The 24,301-nt window shown below is 37.0% G+C and overlaps 1 protein-coding gene across 8 annotated transcripts in view; it reads right to left on the bottom strand.

Moving 5' to 3' along the window:
- Positions 1–24,301, bottom strand: part of nfia (nuclear factor I/A) — a 151,646-nt gene that overhangs the window by 103,004 nt on the left and 24,341 nt on the right. For 4 of the 8 annotated variants that reach the window (XM_079592157.1, XM_079592159.1, XM_079592158.1 and 1 more), the window contains exon 4: positions 5,189–5,717. In XM_079592157.1, coding sequence (XP_079448283.1) covers positions 5,189–5,717 — 529 coding nt within the window. Of the gene's footprint in view, positions 1–5,188; positions 5,718–10,298; positions 11,131–24,301 lie in introns of those variants that run through there. The other 4 variants (XM_079592163.1, XM_079592162.1, XM_079592164.1 and 1 more) reach the window with 2 other exon arrangements.

The following is a 24,301-nucleotide window of genomic DNA, read 5'->3' as shown; positions in this document are numbered from 1 at the left end:
TTCTGTTATGAACGAGATGTCTACTCTAAAACAGTGAGTCTGATCCGTTAGCAGGCGCTGCGTACAGTTCCCTGAACTTTACGGCTAAGCTTGTTGCGAGCCATGCGTTTGCAAAAAACGAGGATGAAAGGAAACGGTAAACGCAATTAGAATTGCAAAAATAAAAGCAGAAACAAAAAAAACCTGATAAACCATTCAAAGCCTTTCCATCGTTTATCCGTACTGCTACCATTAAGCACAAGTACTAAAATGCCGATCAAACTCCAGTGTCGCAAGCTGAACGCTGTGGAGAGATTGCATTTATTCTTTTAAAACTTTGCGAATGGCTCAAACTCTTTGACAACAAAACAAGAAGAGTTTGCATACACGCTCTAACTATTCAAATCGTACAGCTTTGTTAACAAATACCCTCATTACGTACCTTTTCCAGCATTTAACTTTACTTTTCAAGCTGATAAACTGCCAGAGCTCATTTGCTGGTATTGCGACAACAATTCAAGTTCACACATGACCTAACACATTTTACGCGATTTCAATCCAAAATTTCGCAGCATCCGCAAAAAGCTTGTATTCCATAAGGGCCTACTTAACTCATTCTCACACACCAAAGTCATCTGTAGCAACTCCAACACAAGCAGCATTAAATAAATGTGTGAATAAAGGAGGATAAAAATAAAAATAACCGAGCTCCCATCACGGGGCCCATTTCTCTCTCAGTGGCCGAGCGCTGGGACGACTGAGGAGTTAATACAAAACTAATTAGCAAAAATTGACTGGTGCCAACCCCCCCTTACCATTTTCTGCCTCACTACACAGGGGGACAGCAGTAAGCCCAGAGCACAGGTGTACCGCTCACGCCGGCTCTAGATTACTGCCCACTGCCTCCGTTCTCGAAACCCTTCACCGCGCTCCCCAGGCCGCCGTTATGTCAGAGAGGAAATGGAGTGTGATGAGCTGCATTTTAAACGAATTTTGCATCTTTTGCACATTGAAAAAGAAAGAAAGACAATCGTTTTAGAAGCACAACAATAGTCGACACTGAAAGAGATGCATTAGTGCACAGTCGACATTGTTGACATCTAAAAACCCCGCGTTGGGCGCCAACTAACATGGTCCAAATCTGCTAGGAAAGATCGGCACTGACAATGCACATTAAACGGATTACACGAATTTGCCTCGCAATCAGGTTTAGGAGAAATTTACCCACTAAAGGCAAGTGGCTGTGCAACAAACATCTTACAGTATTTCCCGTCCCAGAACCATCTGCTTCGTTTAATCCAATCACATTGCAGCAGGGAAAAAAAAGGTTCAAAAGGAGGTCAAATGCAATGATATTAAAACTGACTGTGCTGAATCCCATCACTGGATCCGAGTTGGTCCTTCATCACCGCGTCTCTGCCAGGGTGGTGGAGGGGGGTTAGTTTGCACAATCCGGGAAGAAAAGTCATAACATGACAATGTATTTTTATGAATGGCCGACAACCTCATTTTTAATGAATGGTACTGTGTGAAAGAGCACAGTGGCATGGTCATTGTTGCAGTAACAGGGCCGGTCGGTGGGATTTAGCGGGCAGAAAGCAGGGGAGGATGGGTGCGAGGGGGTGGGGAGGTCCCAGCCCACAATGTGTACTGCAGTAACCACAACAAAGGCTGTGGTTTATCCCACAATCGCCTTAAATAGATCCAAATTATTGTTATTCCACAGCCTGTGGAAAGGAAGAGAAATATAAAACGGCTGTAACACAAGATGTGCCAAAAGTCAGCCTGAAGATATCAGCGGATTCGGTTACTGGCATAAAAAAAAAATTTCAACGAACCACCGGCTTACTGTAGCCCTTGACCGGCTTTGCCTCGGCCCTTGCAAAAACTTTCAGCCAGAACTTAATACGAATTTACAAAACTTATGACAGGGCGCCTCGAGCATGCGTCATCAGAGCTAACTAGTTTTGAAAGACACACTGTACAGTAAATCTGTTTAAGAGCTCACATGGAAGTGGGTCAGACGTCTTTACAAACATTACACACGCAAACGGTTTGTTCGACGTGGCTCTGGGTCAATTAAGGTAAGTCCAGTATAAATATCTATCAGCCTGGCTGGAAATGTACACACGGGCCTGGTCTCGCGTTTGTTATCTATCTGCTCCAGCGGTATCCTTCCATTGTGTAGTGAGACTGAAAACACTGCAATGAGACACAACTACAGTTCACAACAAGTGACATATATCACGACAATGAATTCAATGAACTCTAATTGAGGTTTTCAGCAAAATAAGCACTTAATGCATCAATTTAATTATCTGACAACACAATATCCTTCTTTTTTTTCCGACGAGGGTAATAATTTAGACCTGAATTTGAACAGGAGCTGAATCTTAATCTCACTAGAAGTTTGTTTCTTTTTTACTTAAAAACGAATTTAAAGTTAACTTGTACATTAAAATGCCAAAAATAATTCAATAATAAACCTTGTGAGGAAAGAATTGTGAACTTATAACTTAATAAATAAATAACATAGAGATCTGAATGTAACATACCTAAGATCAAAGGGTTATACAATTTTGCAAACAAACAATAAAAACGAACTGCCTGATATCCATGTACTTCTAATCAACCAATGCTAAAAGGAAACAATGACTGGTGTAATGCTAGTCTGGGTCTCCACGGCTATTAGCCCCTTTCGGCTGGTTTAAATGGCACACCACTCTGTGGCCCAAACAAAACCACCTGTTTTAACAGGAGGTCAAGAGGGCAACCCAAAACCAAAGCTTGCCCTCCGCTTGACTGGCTGCTAATGGGAGTGGATGTTTATCTAGGGGGTCAAATGCCTTGAAGATAGGGTCACGACCCTAACATCTTAAGCCGTGACCTCGCCCACGTGTGGAGTGCTCCTGCCGTAAATTAGCCATGGTTGCATGTCCTCAGGCCTCAGTGAACACACATTTCTGTCTTTTTCTAGTTCTCATGTTACTTTGTGTACAGAGATTTATGACATCTGACTAAAACAATAAACCACACGGCTATTGAAATTAGAAAGTGTTTTTCAAACACATATCCTAAGGGATATATTGCATAAATATTGCAAAAATTCAGAAACACAAACTCAAACTTACTGTACATTTTTGATTGAAAATCAATCAAATTGAAAATTAATAAACATTTATTATTAGTGCAAAAAATGACAAATATTGAAAGAATTTGAAAAATACAAGCCTAAATTCAATCATTATATAAAGCGATCGAGTATCTACAGAAAATTTGGACTAAACCACTCAATTCATATAGACTTCAAAATCTCTTTATGAACTTTTTAAAGCGTCAAAGTGTCTTATTAACAAAAGTCTTACGGGTTTGGAACGACATGAGGGTGAGTAATTAAATGACAGAATTTACATTTTTGGGTTAACTTACCCTTTAAAATGACATATAGGAAAAACTAAAAAAATATTGCTTTTTTTAACCTACTGAAAGAATTTAGAAATATGAGCTTAAACTTGCATATTATAGGGGAAATATTGAAAAAATATTGAAAGAATCAGAAATACAAACTTAAACTTACATATTAACAGTGAAGAGATTATGGAAGAAATTTTTGAAAGAACTGAGAAGTACAAATTTAAGAACCCGGAAGTTTAATTCGCCACTGGTTCCTTCGAGACTTTCCTATGGGTTTTATCATGGGGGTTTTCAATTTATGTGTAAAATAAAGCCTGTGGTAAACATAACTTACCAATACTTTGATGTTTTGTTCTACAATGTAAATTACACATACCCATAGCGAAAATGTAAATTTTAAAGCAGTTTTGTTAAATTTTGAAAACTTACATTTTTAATAAGTCACTTGGCAGTGTGAGTGTGTTCATTGTACGTTGTAGAAAAAAACGCCAAAGTATCGATTGAATTTAAATGTTCTTTTCCTGCAATGTCCGCTAATATTGATAGGTAGCTCTGTTATTGTCTAGATGAAATGGGTGTGTTTGCTGGCCTGCACCCCTTTGCCCTGGCAAGACTGTGGGATAAATTTAATTACTGACTTTAGCTCCTCTCAGAAGCCCCACTTTCACCATCTGTGTATGAGGTCAGGCTCTCTTCAGATGGCTTTTAATCAAGGGGGCTCCAGCAATGCTCCACTGCTTTAAATAAGACAGAGGAGGAAACCTGATCGGCCTGTGTGCAGGTCAGAGATGAGGAGAGAGAGACTCCCACGTCTTTCTTCCTCTTGTTCTCTCGCTGACGTCTCTTATTCACCATCGAATCAAAAAGAATACCAAACTTCGCAGATTAGGATGTTAGCAGGACGCTCCCTGCTGAATAGGCTTTCAGAACATCAAAACTGAGGATTTCGGCGGGCCGCGGGGAAACGCGTTTCTGTGACTGTGTCGTACTTATCCTCACAAAAAGCTCAAAGGCTCCGGGCCTTTGTGTTCTCACCAAGTCAAAGTGATTCACACGCTCCCGTTTTGCAACCTGCCGTCTGCCAGATACCACGGTTTTCCTACGAAGCGCTAAAGCTCACGTTTTACGGCTTTATCTCCGCCGTCTTCGGGTTACACTGCGTTTTCACTCTTTTTATCGGCACCTCATCAAAGCGCAAGTCGAGTCCGTACGGAACGCAAGGAACGGCGGATGCGCACGCTGCCAACTCTCAGACTTCACTGCCACAATTTGTGCGCGAGAGGAAATGAATGTAATTAAGGTGCTCAGTTTGCCTGGCGAAACAAAGTGCGCTTCTTGTCTTCCAAGAGAAAGCTTGTGTTTGTGCCGCTGTCAGTGCAGGATGGATCCCCTGCCGCCCTCTGCCAATTAACAGTCGCTCAATCAAATATTTGCACCGGACTTTTCCACAGGAATTTTAACTCGACAGGCAGTTGTTCTGTTTTATATTGTGCAGTGACTTTGCAATTAGGATAAAATAGTCACATTATGTTTTTGACATAAACAGAAAATTTACTCTCAAATTAATTACGTATTAACATGTAATGTCTTTTTTTTATTATTATTGAGAAAAATGTGGCAGAATGGAAGCAGAGGATTCAGTTTTGAGTTGCACAGGTCGCACTTATATTATTATAAAAAATGAAATGAAATAAAAAAGCACAATCCATAATTTGCGATATACATTTTGATGCTTGTGGTGTCGTTCGCATCTTTATACATTCAACAGATTTAGTGAATTCAAAACGGGACTTACCTGCATGCACGAAGTAGGCCAAGTAGAGGTCGAGCTCCTTTACGGAAACTCCTATGTGATGCGGCTGCACGCACAACCCTGGGTTCGAGCACTGCGGAGACTTAACCAGCCTTTCGCCATCAGTACTTTCAAGCGGAATACCTTTGAATAAAATCACCATGACCAGGTCCAAGCGCCACACTTTGTCCGCCTGACGCAAGCAGTCAATTCTCCTCATCTTGCCCTTCTGGTCAGGGTTGGAGAGCACACAGCAAGGGGGCTTCTTCCCAGTGACAGTGAGCACAAAATCCTCACGGAACTCCGGCCGGATGTCCTTGCGGAGTTTGGCCAGCAGCCGCGATGCCCACTTCTGCTTGACCTCCGGCTTCTCGCTGAGCAGCTCGTCCTTCACGGCTCGCTCCTCTTCCTTAGACATGCGCTTCTCGTGCTTCTTGAAGTATTTTCTCTTGCGGGCCTGCAAGTTGAACCAAGTGTAGGAAAACGCTCTCACATGGGGCAGCAGTGCTTCAATGAAAGGATGGAATTCATCCTGCGAAAAAGGACAAGGAAGCAGAAATTAGTCCACATGGTCATGGACGCTATAAAACACAGTTCAGGTTTTAGAAAATACTGAAAAATATATATAAAAATATACACTTAAAAATAAAAAGTTATTTACAATTTTCTTTTTCTATTAAGCAACTGTTATAAAAATCAAATAAACCAGGTGAAGTACAAAAATAACAACAGATTTTTCACAGCAGACACCATGAAAGCTAAACGCGTGCATCTACATAAAATTCCATTTGATTATTTTGAAAAACGGCCCTCAACAGCAGGAGTGTTTCTGTGAACCGAGCAGGGCAGTGTGTGTGTGTGTGTGTGTGTGTGTGTGTGTGTGTGTGTGTGTGTGTGTGTGTGTGTGTAGCTCGTCTAGGACATATCTTGGCTCTCTGGCAAGAATGCTGGTCTTTAGGGGTCTGCCAGGGCCGAGAAAAAGCAACAACCGACCAGGAAAATTGGAGTGGCTATTTTTATCTGTTCTCCGTAAAAATGCGCACACTATTCCAAAAAAACGCGCCACTTCATTCGCTATCAGCGAGGAGTGTGTTGTTTTCACACAGGAGTGTGCACGGGACAGATTGTGCCGGGTTTTGGGATCCCTTCACCTGCCGCTGGTGCACAACCTGGCAGAAAATCAATTTTCATAATAAAATGACAAAAAGACCAGCAAAATATCGGCCGCAACATCAACGCATCTCTTTGTACACACTCAAAGTCTAGCAGAGGATATAGTCATGCAGGGATTTTTTTTTTTTTTTTTATCTACAAAAGATAATTTACAGGATATTACTGTATCACCTGATATGAAGTTATTTAGTAAAGCTGCATCATGCAAACTGTAAACTTAAGAAAATATTATTACATAAACTAAGCAATTAAAAACTGTACATATGCTCGACAAAATAATAAATAGCCTATACTGTATGTGCAGTTCTGTATCTGTGGGCTTGCAGGACCACTTCTTTATTGCCTAAAGAAAAAACACTAATAAACACTAATAACTGGGCAAATAAATAACGTGTGGTTTCTAATATGAAATAATTTGGGATTTTACACAGAAAATAACTCAGGGTTTTTATTACATAGAGAGAATAATGGCAGACTGCCAATCACTAGAATAACATTTCCACAAACAGCAATAGCCCTGCATCGTGTCCCAAAACCGACCGTGCGAGTACGAGAGGGCTGCCAGCAAGCAAGCAAAGTGCACTATGTGCTGAGCGCAGATTTCATTTGAATAAGCACAGATATGAATATAGCGCGCTGGGCCTCGGACCAGTGCCTTTAGAAATTTAACAATTAATTCGGAGTAATTTAGGAATGTTAATTAAATTAATTTCTCGGGCCAATTTCAAGCACTGCTGCTAATGTTTGTATCCTAATTAAAAATAATCACAATATACAATCAAGCAAATATAAATAAATATTTAAAAAATGTTGGACGTGTATTAAGCTACAGATTAAAATAAATATGGCACTGTTTGTGTAAGATTACTGCGTGTTAGTCGTAGACTCAACAACAGACTCCATATAGATACATATTGCCATATCTCTTTTGTTACACCACAGGAAATCAAGGATTTGCATAAGCATATATCATTATTATAGTGTACGGAACAATGTCTGTGTGTCTCCTGTGAGACACCAAAGCAAATGTGTATGTTTAATCATATTGTTTCCTTCCTGTCTTGTTCAAGAATCAAACTCCCTTGCCTCCGAGGCATAAAAACTGTATCGTTTCATCCTGCATTTAAACCAGTGAATGAATTTCCTTATCAGCCTTCAACTGACTCTCCAAGTAACTCAATCCAAAGTCTGTGATTAATAACTGATATCATCTATGGTTGTGGCTTTTTATACATATGTGTTTTAATAAAAAATAAAATAAATAAAAAGATCTGTTGCAGACTTGTCTACACTCAGACTTCTTGTGAAAAAATCAATATGGAAAATCTCCAGATGAGAATCAAGCTCTCTACAGTAAAAACATGGTTAGCTTAACTTTCTGCGGTTCTCTGGTGATGTTTCTAAATAAAAGGAACGATTGCTAGAATTATGTGGTGATTGTTACACAACAGAACGTAATTTAACAAGCAAATTATTAATGGTTGAGATCATTATTAGAGCGTTTTCTTCTTGTTATAATCCTAGCAATTTATGAAAACTGAATTGTAGGACGATACTTGCTCATAGTGGCAAAACAAACAGCTCTTTGCGTTTAGGAGCGTGCTTGAGTGTCAGTATAGGGTCTGGTTAGCATGTCAGGGTTTTCCAGACTCCTAAAGTGTTTCAAGCTGAACCTCGCTGTCCTATAGTAAGGCCTCGGCAGGGAACAATAGTGCCTCGTGGCCAAAAGAGACAAGAGAGTGTTAACGCATGTAAAAAATGTTTTTACGAAAAACGGACAACGTGAATGCACAAGTCTCTAAAAAGACAACTAACGTGATGTTAATACTTTGAAAGGCATTCAATAACTAATGCAAGAGATAAACGTATATTTCTGCATCAACTCAAATATAGGAAGGAGTTGAAAAATGTGTTTTGATTTTAAGGATTTTACTATGAAATGAAAGCTATATAAAGACGTGATTTTTTTTGGCACTCGGACTATTAAAGACGACACACACAAACACACACACAGAGAGAGAGAGAGAGAGAGAGAGAGAGAGAGAGAGAGAGAGAGAGAGGGAGGGAGAGAAAGTAGACATCATACTGCCTTAACACCGTAACAGAGAAGAAATCAATGGTCCGTCTCAATTATCTTCAATACAACTATGATTATTAGACATTTAATAATATCACTGTCATATTACTTACATTAGTACTAATTTAAAAGAAAGATAAAAAGATGTGTTCAAATTTTTGTAAGACTGTAAACTACATTATTTAAATAAATACATAAATTTAGCATTTCACTTATTTTTGTTAGTACTGTTAGTAAGTAATGTTAGTAAGAAATATTTATAGTCAAGTAAATAAAATACATGAGCTACACGTGAGTTTTTATGTGAGGTGTCAGTTAGTGATAATGTGTCACATTTATAGTGATTGACAAATTATCAAAAGCTTCCCTACGGTTCTGCATGGATTTATAACAGAAGTAAATAAGCCCTAAAATAACTTTTGCAAACAAATCCAAGTCTTGCATTATCAAATCTATGAAAAGACGACTTAAAAGTTCGAGCTTTCTCAGCTCGTCTTTCTGTGCACATTACACATAATTTGTCTTTTTTCGCATGAATCCTCTCCAGTGTCTCCAAACAGACTGTAACTAACATGGTCAAAAGAACGGCCCTATACGTGACACAATACTGAGGCCTTCTCCTTTGTTTTGTGCATTCAATAAAACGCATTTAACCAAACAGTTTAAAATCACATCAAGTCTACAGTATAACACTACAGCTTTTCCAGACCTGTCACCTCACTTCACCTGCCACCATGATTCAGACGATGACTGGATTTCTTTTTAAACCTCCTTTAACCCTCTCGGTTGCTGTTAAACTTTATTTCACTTTAGTTTTTATTCTGTGCCAATTACAAAAGTATGATAAAGCCACAAACAAACAGCCCTATGCTTTCATAATCTTACTGTTTAGGTTATCAGACATGACAGCACCAAAGCTAAAACAGTCTGAACTTTTAGATTACACTATATATATATATATATATATATATATATATATATATATATATATATATATATATATATATATATATGTGACAGTGAAGTTTGCAAAAATCTCATCAAAGAGTTTCTGATAACTTGAGAAGAAAAAGTCTCATAAAAGATAGCAGAATTATTGCTGGAAGCTGGTTTAAACAAAAGTTAAAACTGTAAACGACATAGTTGTATTGATATTTAATAGTAAAAAGCAACTAAATATGACTTCTGATCTCAAATGTGCTTTAAATGTGTGTGCTGTTTTAAACTTAAATGGTCACACTCATAAAAAATAAAGTTCCTTATTAGAACCAACAAGAAAAACAGTCTGATGTCACAGTAGAACATTTTAAAGTCCTGCAAATAGTTTTTTATTTTGCATTTCTTTAGATGTCTGGTGCTTTAAAGAACTTTAAAGTCCAGTGTACTGGTCTGAAAAGCTTACAAATGTGACATCAAAAACTTTTCCAAAAAAAAGGAAAGACCTAAAGCAACTTATTTACAGAGGTTTTTTTGCTGAAACTGTTAAATAACTTTATTTTTAACAGTGTAACCAAAGCAACTGTGCATAACGTTGACTCTGCAGGATTAGAGTAACGTTTTCTTTCATGCACAGCACTATTTAAAGCTTAACTTGCTACATAAAATCAACGTCTCTCCATACGCAAAAGCGGCTAGAATAAAATACAACTGAATATAAATGTGCATAAGAAACATATATGTGTGTGTGAGGTGGGCGCCATACGCCATGTGGTAGTTCAGTTGGCTCTGTCAGAGCAGAAATGCCTTACTACACACTAAGTAACTTGTCTTAAGCAAAGGTTAGCCCCTATCCGTGCTGTCCCGACCAAAGACACCGCTCAAATACAACAAACAGAGTTAATAATAGACGAAAATGTCACTTACCTGTGTTAGGCATAGCGGAGAATACATATCTGTCGGTTTTAACTCTTGAATAGGCGATGTTGTGTGTGTGCGTGTGTGTGTGATGTGTGTGTGTGTGAGTGAGGGTGTGTATGTGTGAATGTATGGGCTGTGTATGTATATGTGTGTATGAAAAGAGAAAAAAAGAGAGACAGAGAAGAAGGGAGAGAGGGAAAATAAAGCCTTGCTTCTTGCTTTCACATTTCCAACTCTGCGAAGTGCGCGCGACGCTTCAGCGCTCCATAGAGCTGAACTTTAACCCCGCCTCGAGTTACACACATCTACTGTACTGTACTGTTAAAGCCGTATATCCAAACTTTCGGCATTATCATCAACTGCAGCAAAGAGAAAAGTCCCGACGACGGACGGATGGATGGAAGTACAGTACACGGAGATTTCACAGAGCCATGAGTGAAACTGTGGTGATGAACCGCCGAAAGGAGCGATTATTTCATCTTGCGGGCATTTGAATAGAAACAAAAAGATAGAAAAAGTTGTCCGGATGCGTTACAAAAGTCGCGTTTGATTCATTCTTCGCTGTCTCTTATAGCGCCGCGCCGCGCGCTTGCATCCGCCGTGAGGCATGTGGCGGTGCGAAGCAAAACTGAAGCGGATTTACGAGCAGCGAGGAGGGCTCGGCATGCTTAGGAAGATTGTAATATCCTTAAAACCCCCTGTTGCAAAAGCTGCCACTTGTGTCGTGGTTAGTTTCGACCTGAGAGAGAGAGAGAGAGAGAGAAAGAGAGAGAGGGAGGGAAAAAAGTGAAGCGCGCACGATTCGAGTCCGCTGAGACGAAGCTCCCGTTCAAACTCTTGGGCTCTCCCATCAGCACAGCGCCCTCAATATCGGCACGAGAGTCATACACATGCGGGACAGGAGAAATATGCACTCCCAATGCCGCTGCAAGTCGTAAACATCAAGTATTGTAGGCTAATGCAGAAAGTGTGATAATGCATTTAAATTAACTTGCATGTTTTGACATTCTATGCACCGAATTTTTACCGCTTTATTTAAAACACAAAGCCTAAATAAACGAGTAGGCTACTTTACATAAAGAAACGTTTGGAATAATAAGACGTGCATTCACTGTCCTCAGTAGTGTGTCGTCAAATTATAAAATCATTTCAGATTCAACATATCAGCAATACATTAAGCGCAGTAGCCTATGCTGAGTGCAATCCAATAACTGCTTCTACCTGCATATTAAATACATTTTAAAAGCACTAAATGCAGTAAAGTAAAATTTAACAACATTTAATAATAAAAAATGACTGATTATAGCGACATGCTTAATGCGTAAGACGAACAACCAATCTGTAAATTAATGAAGTCTCACGAGCCTTAATTACAGTTCTTGCTTCATTTCGAGACGGGTATGACGAAGGCAATAACTTTAGTTAGTAGGCTACGCGAGATTCATACTTATTGATAATTATTTTGACTCACTAAAAGAATCAGTTCAAAAGAGTCAATCGTCTGGGAATTGCTGTATGTAGTTGATTCACTAAAAAGAATCGGCTCAAATGAGTCATTCATTTGGGAATCGGAATTGTTCGCGCTCAAGTGTTTTTAATCAAGTAAAAATAACTAATTTATTCAGTAGGCTAATCGTACTATACTGACCCCGCAATGTTTATGATTCACTAAAACGAACTGAATAGATCCAATTTCTCAGGACAAATCGCTATTCAACAACAACAAAAAACATTCTGCAATAAACCAATGTTGATTTTTTTCTTCATGCTCACGTAATATGTCTGTTCGACCCCAAGTAGGCTATAGTATTTCTATCTGCACGTGATCAGTATTGTTTTACAATATTTTGAAACGGCCAGTTAAAGCACCAATGTTTTCAGTATCATCTTTCACTTCTGTGAGCCTCGTCATGAACGTATACTGATATGCGGCTGACAGGTTCCTTAACAGCATATGCCTATAATTAATAGGCCTATTTATATCTGGGATTTTGATATTTCAAAGAGCCACAAAATGAAACTGCATGTTTTCAAAAACGTCAAACCTAAACAGGGTCATCATGATTTAAAAACAAGGTGGACACTGATGGACAAGAAAGCGACTGCCAATGCAATGTTATGTTTCTAATCACGTGTGCCGTACGTGCAAACATCATTAATAAGAAAACCTGGTTCGTGTAATTAGTTTGGTTGGCACTCAACTCAACACAGTTTTATTATTAACCATGCAACTACTCTCGCTGTAAGTCAATCGGGCGCCCCCTAGAAAACGGATCCATTTACAGAAAGCGTTTCAGAAATACAGGATGGTATTCTAAACGAGATATCAATCTGTTGGGGAAATAAATAAATAAAAAACACTATATTCCAGAAAGCAAGCATGATGTGCGTACATGGATCGAGATTTATGAGCATTAAACAGTGAAACAAACACCAAGGTGCGTTTTGTCAAATGCAAAATAGGTGATAATTAACATAACACTGTGTGTGATAAAAACTATAGGAAACTGCATATTAATTATGCTCGCAACTCATAGTCACACTAACATGCTGCAGGTGCAGGTCCGTCCCTCTGGTGTTTTCATGAGCTACTCTGTGATTGGGCAAAACACTGAAATTCAAAGCTCACAGTACCGTCGCTATTGGGCAAGTTTCGCACGCACGCATGTGACAGCAACCATTCCTAGACAGACACTCGGGATCTCGGTATACAGCCTCGCGGAACACAAATAAATTAGATTTGGAAAAGAGAGAGAGAGAGAGAGAGAGAGAGAGAGAGAGAGAGAGAGAGAGAGAGAGAGAGAGAGAGAGAGAGAGAGAGAGAGGGAGCGCTTATCTTCATGATATCAGACTTCCGTTTTTTTTTTTTTTTTGACAGCCTGACGAGAATGCAATCTGTGCCACACTGTCAGTCAGACCTGATGTCGACATGTGTCGTTTCATACTTTACGATGTAGGCTACTAAAAAAACTATTTAAATAGGAAAAATAATAGATACAATACTAATTAGCCTATTTATTCTTTCATATATTTCAACATATTGTATTGTTTTGACCTTGAGCAAAAGGGAAGTGATAGCTGAACTATAATCCTGTCAATCTTGTAGACCTATATATTATATAGTTTTCTTCAATTTAACTTGAGGTTGCAATGAAATGTAGCCTAGCACTTAAAGACCTTCTCTGATAGAGTATTTAAAACTAAAGAAATTTGCTTGAAAAATGAACGAATGACCCTTAAACACTTTTTTACCTATAAGAAAAACTGGTTCTTGCTGTTGTCCAAAAAAAAAAAAAAAAAAAAAGATTCTTCACTCCTGGATATTGACAGGTCTGTTCTTAACTGCATTCTGTAGAACAAAAGTTGCAACAATCCTAATTTGAATGGGAACTTTAGAACGTTTCTCGTCGTCTCGCTAGTGAAGTCATGAAAAGGGAGTCGCGTGGCAGCGTTAATTTAAACACATGAACCGCGTGTCGAAAAGGTTAAAGCCACCTGTATTTAATCATGCAGCCTTTACAAAACTTCAACACGGTCTAGAAACGTCAAGAGAACTGAATTAATGAATCCAATAGGCCTAATCAGATTTTCACACTGTAATGTTTTCAGAAATGAAATGTAGCCTAATAAATATCAAATATTTGTTGATGTGTGGAGCATCTTCAAATACCCACTCAGGCCTAAATGTGTTTAGGTCTGAATTCAAAGTTATTACAGCCTTACATTCAGACGTAATTTAATTTAGATTTACGCATTTCAGCACTTATTGGCTGAACAGCGCCTATAGGCCTGATGACGAACTCTAAGTTGGCGGGAAGAGTCAGGTGAGCTGAAAACTATCAAACAAAAAAAGCAGTTTAGTAGGCTATATATTATTATTTTTTATCAGTGACAATATATGTAGATTAGAGAAATTTACGACATTCTGTGTCAAACTTTATATTCACTTTGAAAATGTTTAAATTAATGCCATTGGACGATTATCTAGGTTATCTATTAGATAACACTAAGGTTTAAATATGGCATTTAATTCAGACTCTATATAGACAGTAGTCCTATTTTAAATTGTGGTAGCCTATTATATTTATATAAAAAAGTGAATATATGAACAAAAAATTGTTGTGTTCTAAACAACGAGTTACAAAACCTACACCGTTTATTCAGGTTTATTTTCCATTGATCGTTTATGAGGCAAGACGAATGTTACCAAGCATTCAATCTCGACAAACAAAAAAAACTTTTACGATAAAATAATTACATTTATAATAAAATTCTAAAATGCACATATTTGTCTCGTTTAATTGTGACAGACATTAGAGACGCCTTTATAGCATTTTCTGCCAAGTTCTAGGAGAAGCTACTGAATGCCAAGGCAACTGTGCCAAGGCTTTTGGAGGCAGAGTGGCAAAGACGAGGCAAAAACTGCAGTGTGTAAAGGACAACGGAGCGAACTAGGGATTTAACTCTTCGAACGAAACCAGAATTTGGGTTTTATGGTGCATTTTCAGCTCATTTTTAAGTCACGGGATCAAATCAGGTAGGCTATAAGGCACCTAATCAACATGGATGGACCTTTTCCTCATCTTGAGTGATGGACGTGAGTACAAATCACTTTTTTATAAAATAAAAAAGAAGAAGAAAAAGAAAATAGCCTACATATGCGAGGTCTTATTTAAGAATCCGTTCGGGCGGGTGAGAAAGCACATCGATGCCAGTCTGTATGAGTAAATGTGTGTGTGTGTGTGTGTGTGTGTGTGTGTGTGTGTGTGTGTGTGTGAGAGAGAGAGAGACAGGGAGGGAGAGAGAGAGAGAGAGAGAGAGAGAGAGAGAGAGAGAGAGAGAGAGTGTGTGTGTGTGTGTGTGTGTGTGTGTGTGTGTGTGTGTGTGTGTGTGTGTGTGTAGGGAAAAAAGTGCGCGCTGAAGTTTCGCTGCACATCTCGATAGTCTTCAGGGGTAAAAATGCTTAAAACTCAGCATTAGATCGCCATCTAATGAAAAACCACCCTCAAACTTATTGTGTAAAAAGTGTAGCCTAAATAACGCAGAAGGTTATTTATTTGGCTATCAATGAGTTAATATTGTTTATCACTTTAATATTAGCTAAAAGCAATAAAGTTAGCACATCTAAATTGATAGCCTATAGCTGCGGGAACTTATAAATGACCATTTCCATTATAATTTTTTTTTAAGTGTATATCACGAAAAAATTCGGAAGGTGTCAATATTGCATTTGAAAATGTATATTCGCGTGCACTTTTCATAAAGTACGTGCCTTAATTCATATGCAAATAAATTAAAGCAGCAACTCGAAATATTGACATATTTAAATGATTGTAGTTTGCATAAAGGGATTCTTGTCAAAATCACCCGTAGACACTTTATGCAGGATGCGTCAGTTGAAAACTAATTGTAAAATTATTAGCAGTTCCAGCTCAAATCATACTCAAATATAACAAAACAATAAAACATACATTGCAAATGAGTTAAGGGAAATTATAGCGACATATCCATATAAAGATGAATAAATCTCATGTGAAAAATGTGCTTTCCCTGTAACCATAGTGACCACTAAAAAATGAGCAATAAAGAAAATATGTTTTTGTAAAGGTAAATGTGAAATAATATAACATAGCCTATAAAATAATATAACATCCAAATAGATAGATACAATTATATTACCATAATATATACAGATAGCCTAGATAAAATGATGCTACCATTTAAACCCAAAAGAGTGAAAATATGCATTACAAGTTAAGTAAATAAACAATCATATTATTATCCATTATTATTATTATTAAAATAAAGATTTATCACCATATTACCTCATGCATATAATACCAAAATATTTTGTCATAAAAACCATTATGCATTTTATTATTATTATAATCGTCGTTATTATCATTATAAATATGATTTAGAATATAAATTATTATTTATAATAGACTCGATGCTCATTGATTTAGCCCGACTTCCTCCTCCATTTTATCGGATCAGGCATTAAATATAGGTAGAGACTCCACCTAGAGGTTGTGATCTGAACTGACAGGACTCGAAACAACATCAACATCTATTTGTACCTTAACTAAGTGTGTGTGCACCCATAAGTCAACCTTACATTTTCAGACACATTTGTAAAATATAATTCATAAATTACAATGGGATCACTTTGTCAAAAGCGCTGCTTAGAGCATTTAAATAGTAAATGGATCATATTTTGTGTGGAAAATATGTTTGGTAAGCATAAATAAAAGTACAAAATGGTAAGAATAATATGATAATTCCAGATTATTGTAATAGAACTACTGTATTATTTTATACAAGTAATAATTATAATACATATGATCAACGTTTTTGTTGAACCATGTTCAGAGCAGTTCATCGGTCAAATGAATGGTGTCCAAAATATATAGAATATTTAGTAATATACACTGTTAAAAAAAATTGCTGCCTTAAATTTAAGTACAATCAACTTGAATGTTTAAGTAATTTCAACTTAAATTACATTCAACTGATTTAAAGAAATAAGTTGAATCTTGTCAACATAAAAAAATAAGTTGAAAATTGCTTAACTTATTTTGAGTTAAAGCAATGTTAAAACATATGTTGTCATAGCTTATTGATCATAATTTTTTACAGTGTATGATGAAATAATGAAAAGCCAATGCAGAGCGAAACTATACAGTTCAAACTAATGTTTGGCTTCATTCTGAATAATCTGGAGAGTGAACTGGAGATGTGTAACTAATTCACCTTTTTTTCTTGCATTCCATTAAAAGCCACAAGAGGGTGATCTTTCTATACAGAAGCCCTTTTGATATCCGGTCTGAGCGCCTGTAACCGTGAGCCCTCCTTCCAGTTCAGCAAGAGTGCTTTGTCCATCAATGCTGAACTTAAACCGCTTCTGAATGTTGTCAAATATCACGTGCACTGCAATAAAGAAATGCTGGAAATCAGGACAAACATTTCTCGTTTGTATTTAAAAAGAGGCATTTGTCTCTTTATGTTCACTCAAATGAGGCCGGTGTTTGGGAATGATAAACTCGGTGGCTATCCAAATGTAAGCTCGGGAGTCCCACGCTCAGACGGCACACACCTGGAGCTTCGGCACTGTGGGGCAGGATTTTTGTGGAACGGGGGGTGGATGAGGGGATTGTGTGGAGTCGCTGGATCCGGGGCTACAGTTCTCATTAGGCAGCCGGAGGGTAATAACATTATCCAGCACCATAGCAGCTTGCCTTCGGGGCTTTGCCAAGCCGGCCTTATGAATAAACAACAAGAAACACGACAGAGGATCCCCTTACTCTACCTCTATTGTGCTTTTAAATAGGCTGAAGCTTTAATACACTCAGTTTGCATGTCTACAAAACGACAGGTGACTTTTAAAACGGGACGGAAAACATGTATAAAATGGGAGAAATGTATTAAAGAGAACTATTCTGGGTTCAGTACAAGTTAATGTATACTGTGTATTATGTCCAAAAATGTATTTCAAAATGGAAGTGAATTGCGTATAGTATAGGCAAAAGATGTTAACAATATGAGTGTTTACATATTTTTGAGAGAAAAAAAAATCACCTACTAACCATAAGTGTTGACAGTCTTGATTACCTCCGAAAATTAATTTCTTAAAAGAAAAAAATCTGTTACAGCGAGGCAGATACAATGGAAAATTAACCTGGCCAGTTTGTAAGTGTTAAAATATTCACAGGTTTATTAGTACAGCCACAAAACATAAACAATATGAGTGGTAACATAATTTCAGTGTGATAAAATCCTTTACTGACCTTTTCTGCGCTGCCTTACATTTTTTAAGTACAATCAACATGGATGTTTAAGTCATTTCAACTGAAATTACATTAAACTGACTTTAAATAAAAGGAGTTGAATCTTGTATAACATAAAAAAAGTTGAAAATTGCTTAACTTATTTTGATGAGTTAAAGCAATGTAAAACATGTTATCAAAACTTATTAACTCGCCACAAAAATTCTAAAACAACTGTAAAATTATGGTTTATACAGCTTTACGGCTCAAATAATACAAGTTCCAGCAGAAGAATTGAATCAAAGTACTTTAATGAAATTATAAGATTCATATTTCTGCGTTTAACCCCTCAAAAAATTGGCCCCATGTACTTCCTTTGTAAGTGCCTTGATATTTGTTTTTGTTTTTTTTATAGAAATGAGGGACACAATCATTTTTGAAGTTATCGACATTATGCCAACAGTGTTGTTTTAGTATTATTTAAATACTATTATAGTATTTTTATATATGTTTATTTATAATATTTCTATTAAGATTTAATTTTTATTTCAGTTCTTAGTTTCACTAATTGTAGTACTTCAACTCAAACTTATTTTATTTCAGTCAGTCTTTTTATTTCAGTCAGGCCTATAGTTTTTGAGGATACTTCTCTATTTTTCACGTACGTTTTTAAAGTTTAAGTTCTTCATCGACTGTTTATATTTAATTTCAGCCTTATTTCAATTAATGAAAACAATTTCTTAAAAGTGTTTGTTTTTAGTCAAAAATAACAACACTGCATGTCACAATTGCAGTCAAGTGAGCTTAACTTTTTTGTAAACACTTATATGATCAATAAGTTACGACAACATGTTTTTACATTGCTTTAACTCATCAAAATAAGTTCAGCAATTAAAAAAATTGTAAGTTATACAAAATTCAACTAATTTTTAAAGTCAGTTTAATGTAATTTAAGTTGAAATTACTTAATCATCCAAGTTGATTGTACTTGAAAAATTTATGGCAGCAACTTTTTAATTTCATTGGAATGTTCATTTAATTAATTTTTGTAAAAAAAAATATAATTGAAATAAACCATTTTGTAATTTTTTTAGAACTATACGACTTGAAAATCCCCATTGTTCAGTCAGCGTTGAGAGAATGTGTTTGTGTTGGTAAGGGTGAGACGGGGTGGGGGAGGAGTGCTGGTGCTGGTTTGGAAGCAGTGGGCTCCACCTGCTGCCACTGAGATGCCAGCGCTGGAATATGGCCAGGATTGGCCCACAGTAAACCCCTCTCTCTCTCCCTCACACACATACACACGGGAGATCTGTGAGTCAGGCCTGCACAGCTCCTCATTCACAAACACAAGCTAACAGGCACGACTCGACTCGCATTCGCTGTGTGTTGTTCAATAAATAAAACTGTTTCCTCCAAGCGCCACAAATACTGTGAACAACAGGACTGATGTGGCGTTTAAACGGGCGTAGATTAATGAAGAGTGGTGCTTACGACGGTTCTAATGAGTGCGGTGCGCTGCAGACAGAGGCCTTGATAAGACGAGAGGCAGTTGTGAGAATAAAGAGGAGTGAAAGGAGACAGATGGGCCTTACGACGGTGTGAGAAGACAGGAAACACACACACACACACACACACACACACACACACACACACACACACACACACACACACACACACAGCCATGTAGAGTATCTTGATGACTGTGTGTGTTACAATCGTCTTCTTTTAAAACCACACAGGGATGATGTGACGTCAAGTAGGAAACAAAAACTTAAGTGCAGATTTTTTTTATTAATTTTTTTTTTTTTAAAGGGAAGCAAGATATATTGTTTAATTAAATTTTATTTTTGGCATTTAATTAGGCTGATACCAAAAGTAGGGTCAATTTTGATGAATTGCCTGGAAAAGTATCAATGATTACTGAATATACAAAAGTTTCTGCATATGGATTTTTAGAGAATGCACTCAAAAAGCACAATTTCTTGCTAATACAATAAAAAGAAATTAGGGTCAGTATTTGTTTTTTGAAAGATATTAATACTATTATTTAGCAAGAGCACTTTGAATGGATCAAAATTGGCAGTAAAGACATCTCTACTGTTTATTTGAAATAAATGCCGTTCTTTTGAACTTTCTATTCATCAAAGAATCCTTAAAAATAGTATCACGGTTTCCACAAAAATATTAAGCAGCACAACTGTTTTCAACATTCATAACAATAATAAGAAATGTTTTTTTTTTTTTTAGCAGCTGATCAGTATATTAGAATGCTTTCTGAAGGATCATGTGACACCGAAGAAATTCAGCTTTGAATCACAGGAATAAAATACATTTCAAAATGTATTATAATAGAAAACTGTTATTTGTAATAATATTTTACAATATTACTGTTTTTACTGTATTTTTGATCAAGTAAATGCAGCAAAAGAGATTTCTTGACAACTTTTTGAATGGTGATTTATATTTAAGAGTTAAGTATAATTAGAAAAATTATACTTAACATTAATAACGCATAAGACTTTTCAAGGTATTTATGATAAAGAAAAAAAATTACAGATTGAACTCACAAAGAGTAATTTCTAGCTGATTAAATATTTGAGAGCTGTGCATAATAAATCATATATACCGGTACTTTATATAAAGCATTCAATGACTTTACATTACTAATTTTAAAATAAAATCCAGGCTTGAAAATCATTATTTCAAAACTATTTTTCCAGTTTTCCATGAATGTGGGAACCGTGAGCTATCCACCATTTTCAGATCATTAAAATATTTATGTATCTAGTACCAAAATTAATAACTTTATGACATTTTTGAGATTAATCTTTTAAATTATTTTTCAGGCCTGAATTTATTTATTTAAATTTATTTTTTTCCAGCGACATTTCCAGGTTCCTAGAACCGTGGGAATCCTGCATTTTCCATTATTTGTATGTATATTAAATGTATTTTAATTATTTAAATTGAGGCATGAAAAATTCTCATTTTATAAAAAAAACAAAAAAAAAACAGAATGTTAATAATATTGGCAATTATATTGATTATCAGTCATACTAAAACATACATCAGCAAAAATCAGAGCAACCGTAAACTGAATATGTGGGAATTCCAAAAAAAATCAGTTCTAAGAAATCATGCCACACACATGTCCAGCAACGTCCAGAACTCACGGAGAGTCTTTCTTAAAAACAAGCCTCCAGGCAAGTACGGTCCATATGCAAGCTGTTGAAATAGCCAGGCATATGCTGGGTATATATAACACGTTTTCACCCTCCCCCTCATTCCTTCTGTTTGATCGCAGCACAGACCGCCAGGAGCACACCAGACCGCATGCTCACTGTTCACCGCATACGTGCGTTCATTCAGCACGCATAGAGGACGCCAACATCAATGGAGAGAGTCGCGGTGAGAACGCAAAGGCATCACGAACACAAACAGCCGCACATACACAGACAAACAGATGTGCAAGGCAACCTACCCACCCTAAACACTTTAAAAAACACTACGAGACACCTGACAGCTGTTCTTGGCTGGCGGGGAGGAAGAACGAAGAGGGAAGGATTTGCAGCTCGGAGCACACAGCTGGATATGGAAACAACTCCCTCTCCCAACATACACACGCTCGGCTCTCAGCGTGCAGGAACCGACAGGTGACGGAGATGAAAATTAACTACAAGGATGATCCCAAGAGAATTCCCTTATTACACCACTGAAAATCCTTCCATACAAGCGGACTCTGTTGATCACTACAGTGACAGCGTGTAGACACGAATCATGCCATTCCAAGACTGATCTTTCTCTTCAATCATTTCCTGTCTTTTCCCTTTATATCGTTCTAAAAGTTTATTGTGTGCTTATTTCAGCTTTTTATGTTTGAGATCGCATCATGTGATGTATTTAATAGCAAAGTTTTGAATTTTGACATGTTTTATTTATTCATTTACATTATTTTTTTACATTATTTATTTATCTTTAAAATTCTGTGACTTTTTTTTTTGGTTTCTGTGAAAATGGGAACCATTAATTACCACCATTCTCATTGTAATATTAAATATAACAAAATATAAAAATATATCAATTTACTGCATTATTTAAGTTGAAGCATGCAAAATTCGCATCCAGGCACTTCATTATGGAAAATTCTTGTTCGCCTTGAAATAAAAAGAGAAAATTCTTGTTTTTAGGGAATATTGCAGTATTTATTATAAATGATTTATCCGTGCACATCCTTATTTAATTGTTTTAATTCATATGCCCTCATAATCTTTAATCAAAATAACTTCCCCTCCCTCTTGCAGTGACGCATTTACTGACGCAAGGGCGGGACAACCTGTCACTCACATGAGGTTGACCAATAGCAAACCAAAACTATCCAATTAATTCCCAATGGACGAAATTAAGTTCCCGCCCTACATTTTGTCTTGTTCGAGAAGCCGTTCCACTCGGATATTCGTCACACTAGGGAAAAAAAGACTATCACAACAAAAACAAAAAGAACAAATTATTAATTTAATAAATTAACTTAATAAATCAATCATATTGGAAATCATACACACGCTCTGCTCTCAGCATGCGAATTCCCATATTACGCCAGTGAAAATCCTTCAGTAAAATCTGAATCTACTGATCACTAGCAACGAAGAGTAGATGCAAATTACACCAGTTCAACACTCTCGCTTCAAAAATGTCCTGTCTCTCTTATATCAGTCCAATAAAGCAGCTAAAGTGGATGAAGGAATAATTGATGACAGGCTTTTGAATCATTGAAAATTAATGCACACCCAAGGTGGTAATGTGGCCACAACACAAAGTTTTCACAGTTGCGAACTACTTTATCAAATAATTTGAGTTTCAAGCTTTATCGGAAAAAAAAAAGGTTTCTATGCTCGCGTGTGCATAGAGAGAGAGAGAGAGAGAAAGTATTTTTTTCTTGGTCAGTGTGTTTGTGGGATTTTGTTCACTTGCTTTTGTTGGTTGTAAGGACCCTTGAAATCATTTGGCCGAGTGATATGGAACCATAATGTGGTCGACAGACCTTTTAGTGGTGCGTTTACTGGAAAATAACGGCACACCGTAGAATTTTCATCAACCAATCAAAAGCAAGTATTATGTTAGTGACATAAGTGACGTGAGAATTTCAACTTGACAATCAGCTTAAGCTGCAGACAGAGCATCAACGAGGTGCCGTCAGTCATTTCGATGACGCGCTCCGCAGTCAATGATTTTTAGAGTATCGTGGCTGATGCGCGATCATTAGGCTTTCATGTCTGCGATCAGAGGTATGAGGCCGTGCCAGGCCTATTGTGCCCATCTGCGACAGACAGGCCATTCGGGGCCCTCTCCTGTGGTGTGACTAACTCATGCCGACAGTGCCAGGGATGAAGAGGGTCCCGGCCCTGCCAAGGGAACCACCATTGCTTGCCTCCACTCAGGGCCGCCTTTGTTGTGGCTTCACTATCTTCCCACAACATGTGCTTCTATCAAACCCACACTGGCAATATCCCACTGAAAAAGAGAGAGAACACGTGAAATCCGCTTTTCGCAGCTATGTGTGTTATGTCTTCATTTGCCATGTGGATCTGTCTATCTCTATTTACTGGAGGAGAGGGATTTATTTCTGTTTGATATGTGTGGTTCATACTGTAATGTATTAATACGGTGAAAGAAGGGAAGGGGCAAAAAAGAATATGGATGCTTTTCTGGTGATCTCACATGGGGGGGGGGGGGCACACACAACACACAACACACACACATACAGTATATATACATATATATATATATATATATATATTTTTTTTCTTTTCTTTTTTTATTAATTTCCAAGTTCTTTAATTCTTTAATATTCATTAAAGATACATTCTCAATAAAATGCTTCATTATGACATATATTATTTTAAACAATAATATTATATGTATAAAAACTTGTATCTTACATTTATATAATAAATATTATAGTATAAAACAAAAAACATCCACATGTTCCCCCCCCAAAAAATATTTGGAACCATTAATGTGCTTGTAAGACTTTGACTTCTGTTTTAGAGTAATGTCTCCCTCTAATGGTCAAGGACGGCAATTACACTAAAATAGAGCAATTAAATTGGACTGTTATGCTCTATATAATCTACAAAACACATCAATATTGATATGCAAAAAAGCAAGCCTTTCTATTTATTAAATGTTAATATTAAACTACAGCAAAGACAAACTTTGCAGTATGAACTTGCTCTTTTCTCTGCA

The sequence above is a fragment of the Phoxinus phoxinus genome (genome assembly GCF_949152265.1).
Source record: "Phoxinus phoxinus genome assembly, chromosome: 20".
NCBI lineage: Eukaryota > Metazoa > Chordata > Actinopteri > Cypriniformes > Leuciscidae > Phoxinus > Phoxinus phoxinus.
The sequence above is the reverse complement of the archived record's forward strand: the minus strand, read 5'-3'. Positions and strand labels throughout refer to the sequence as shown.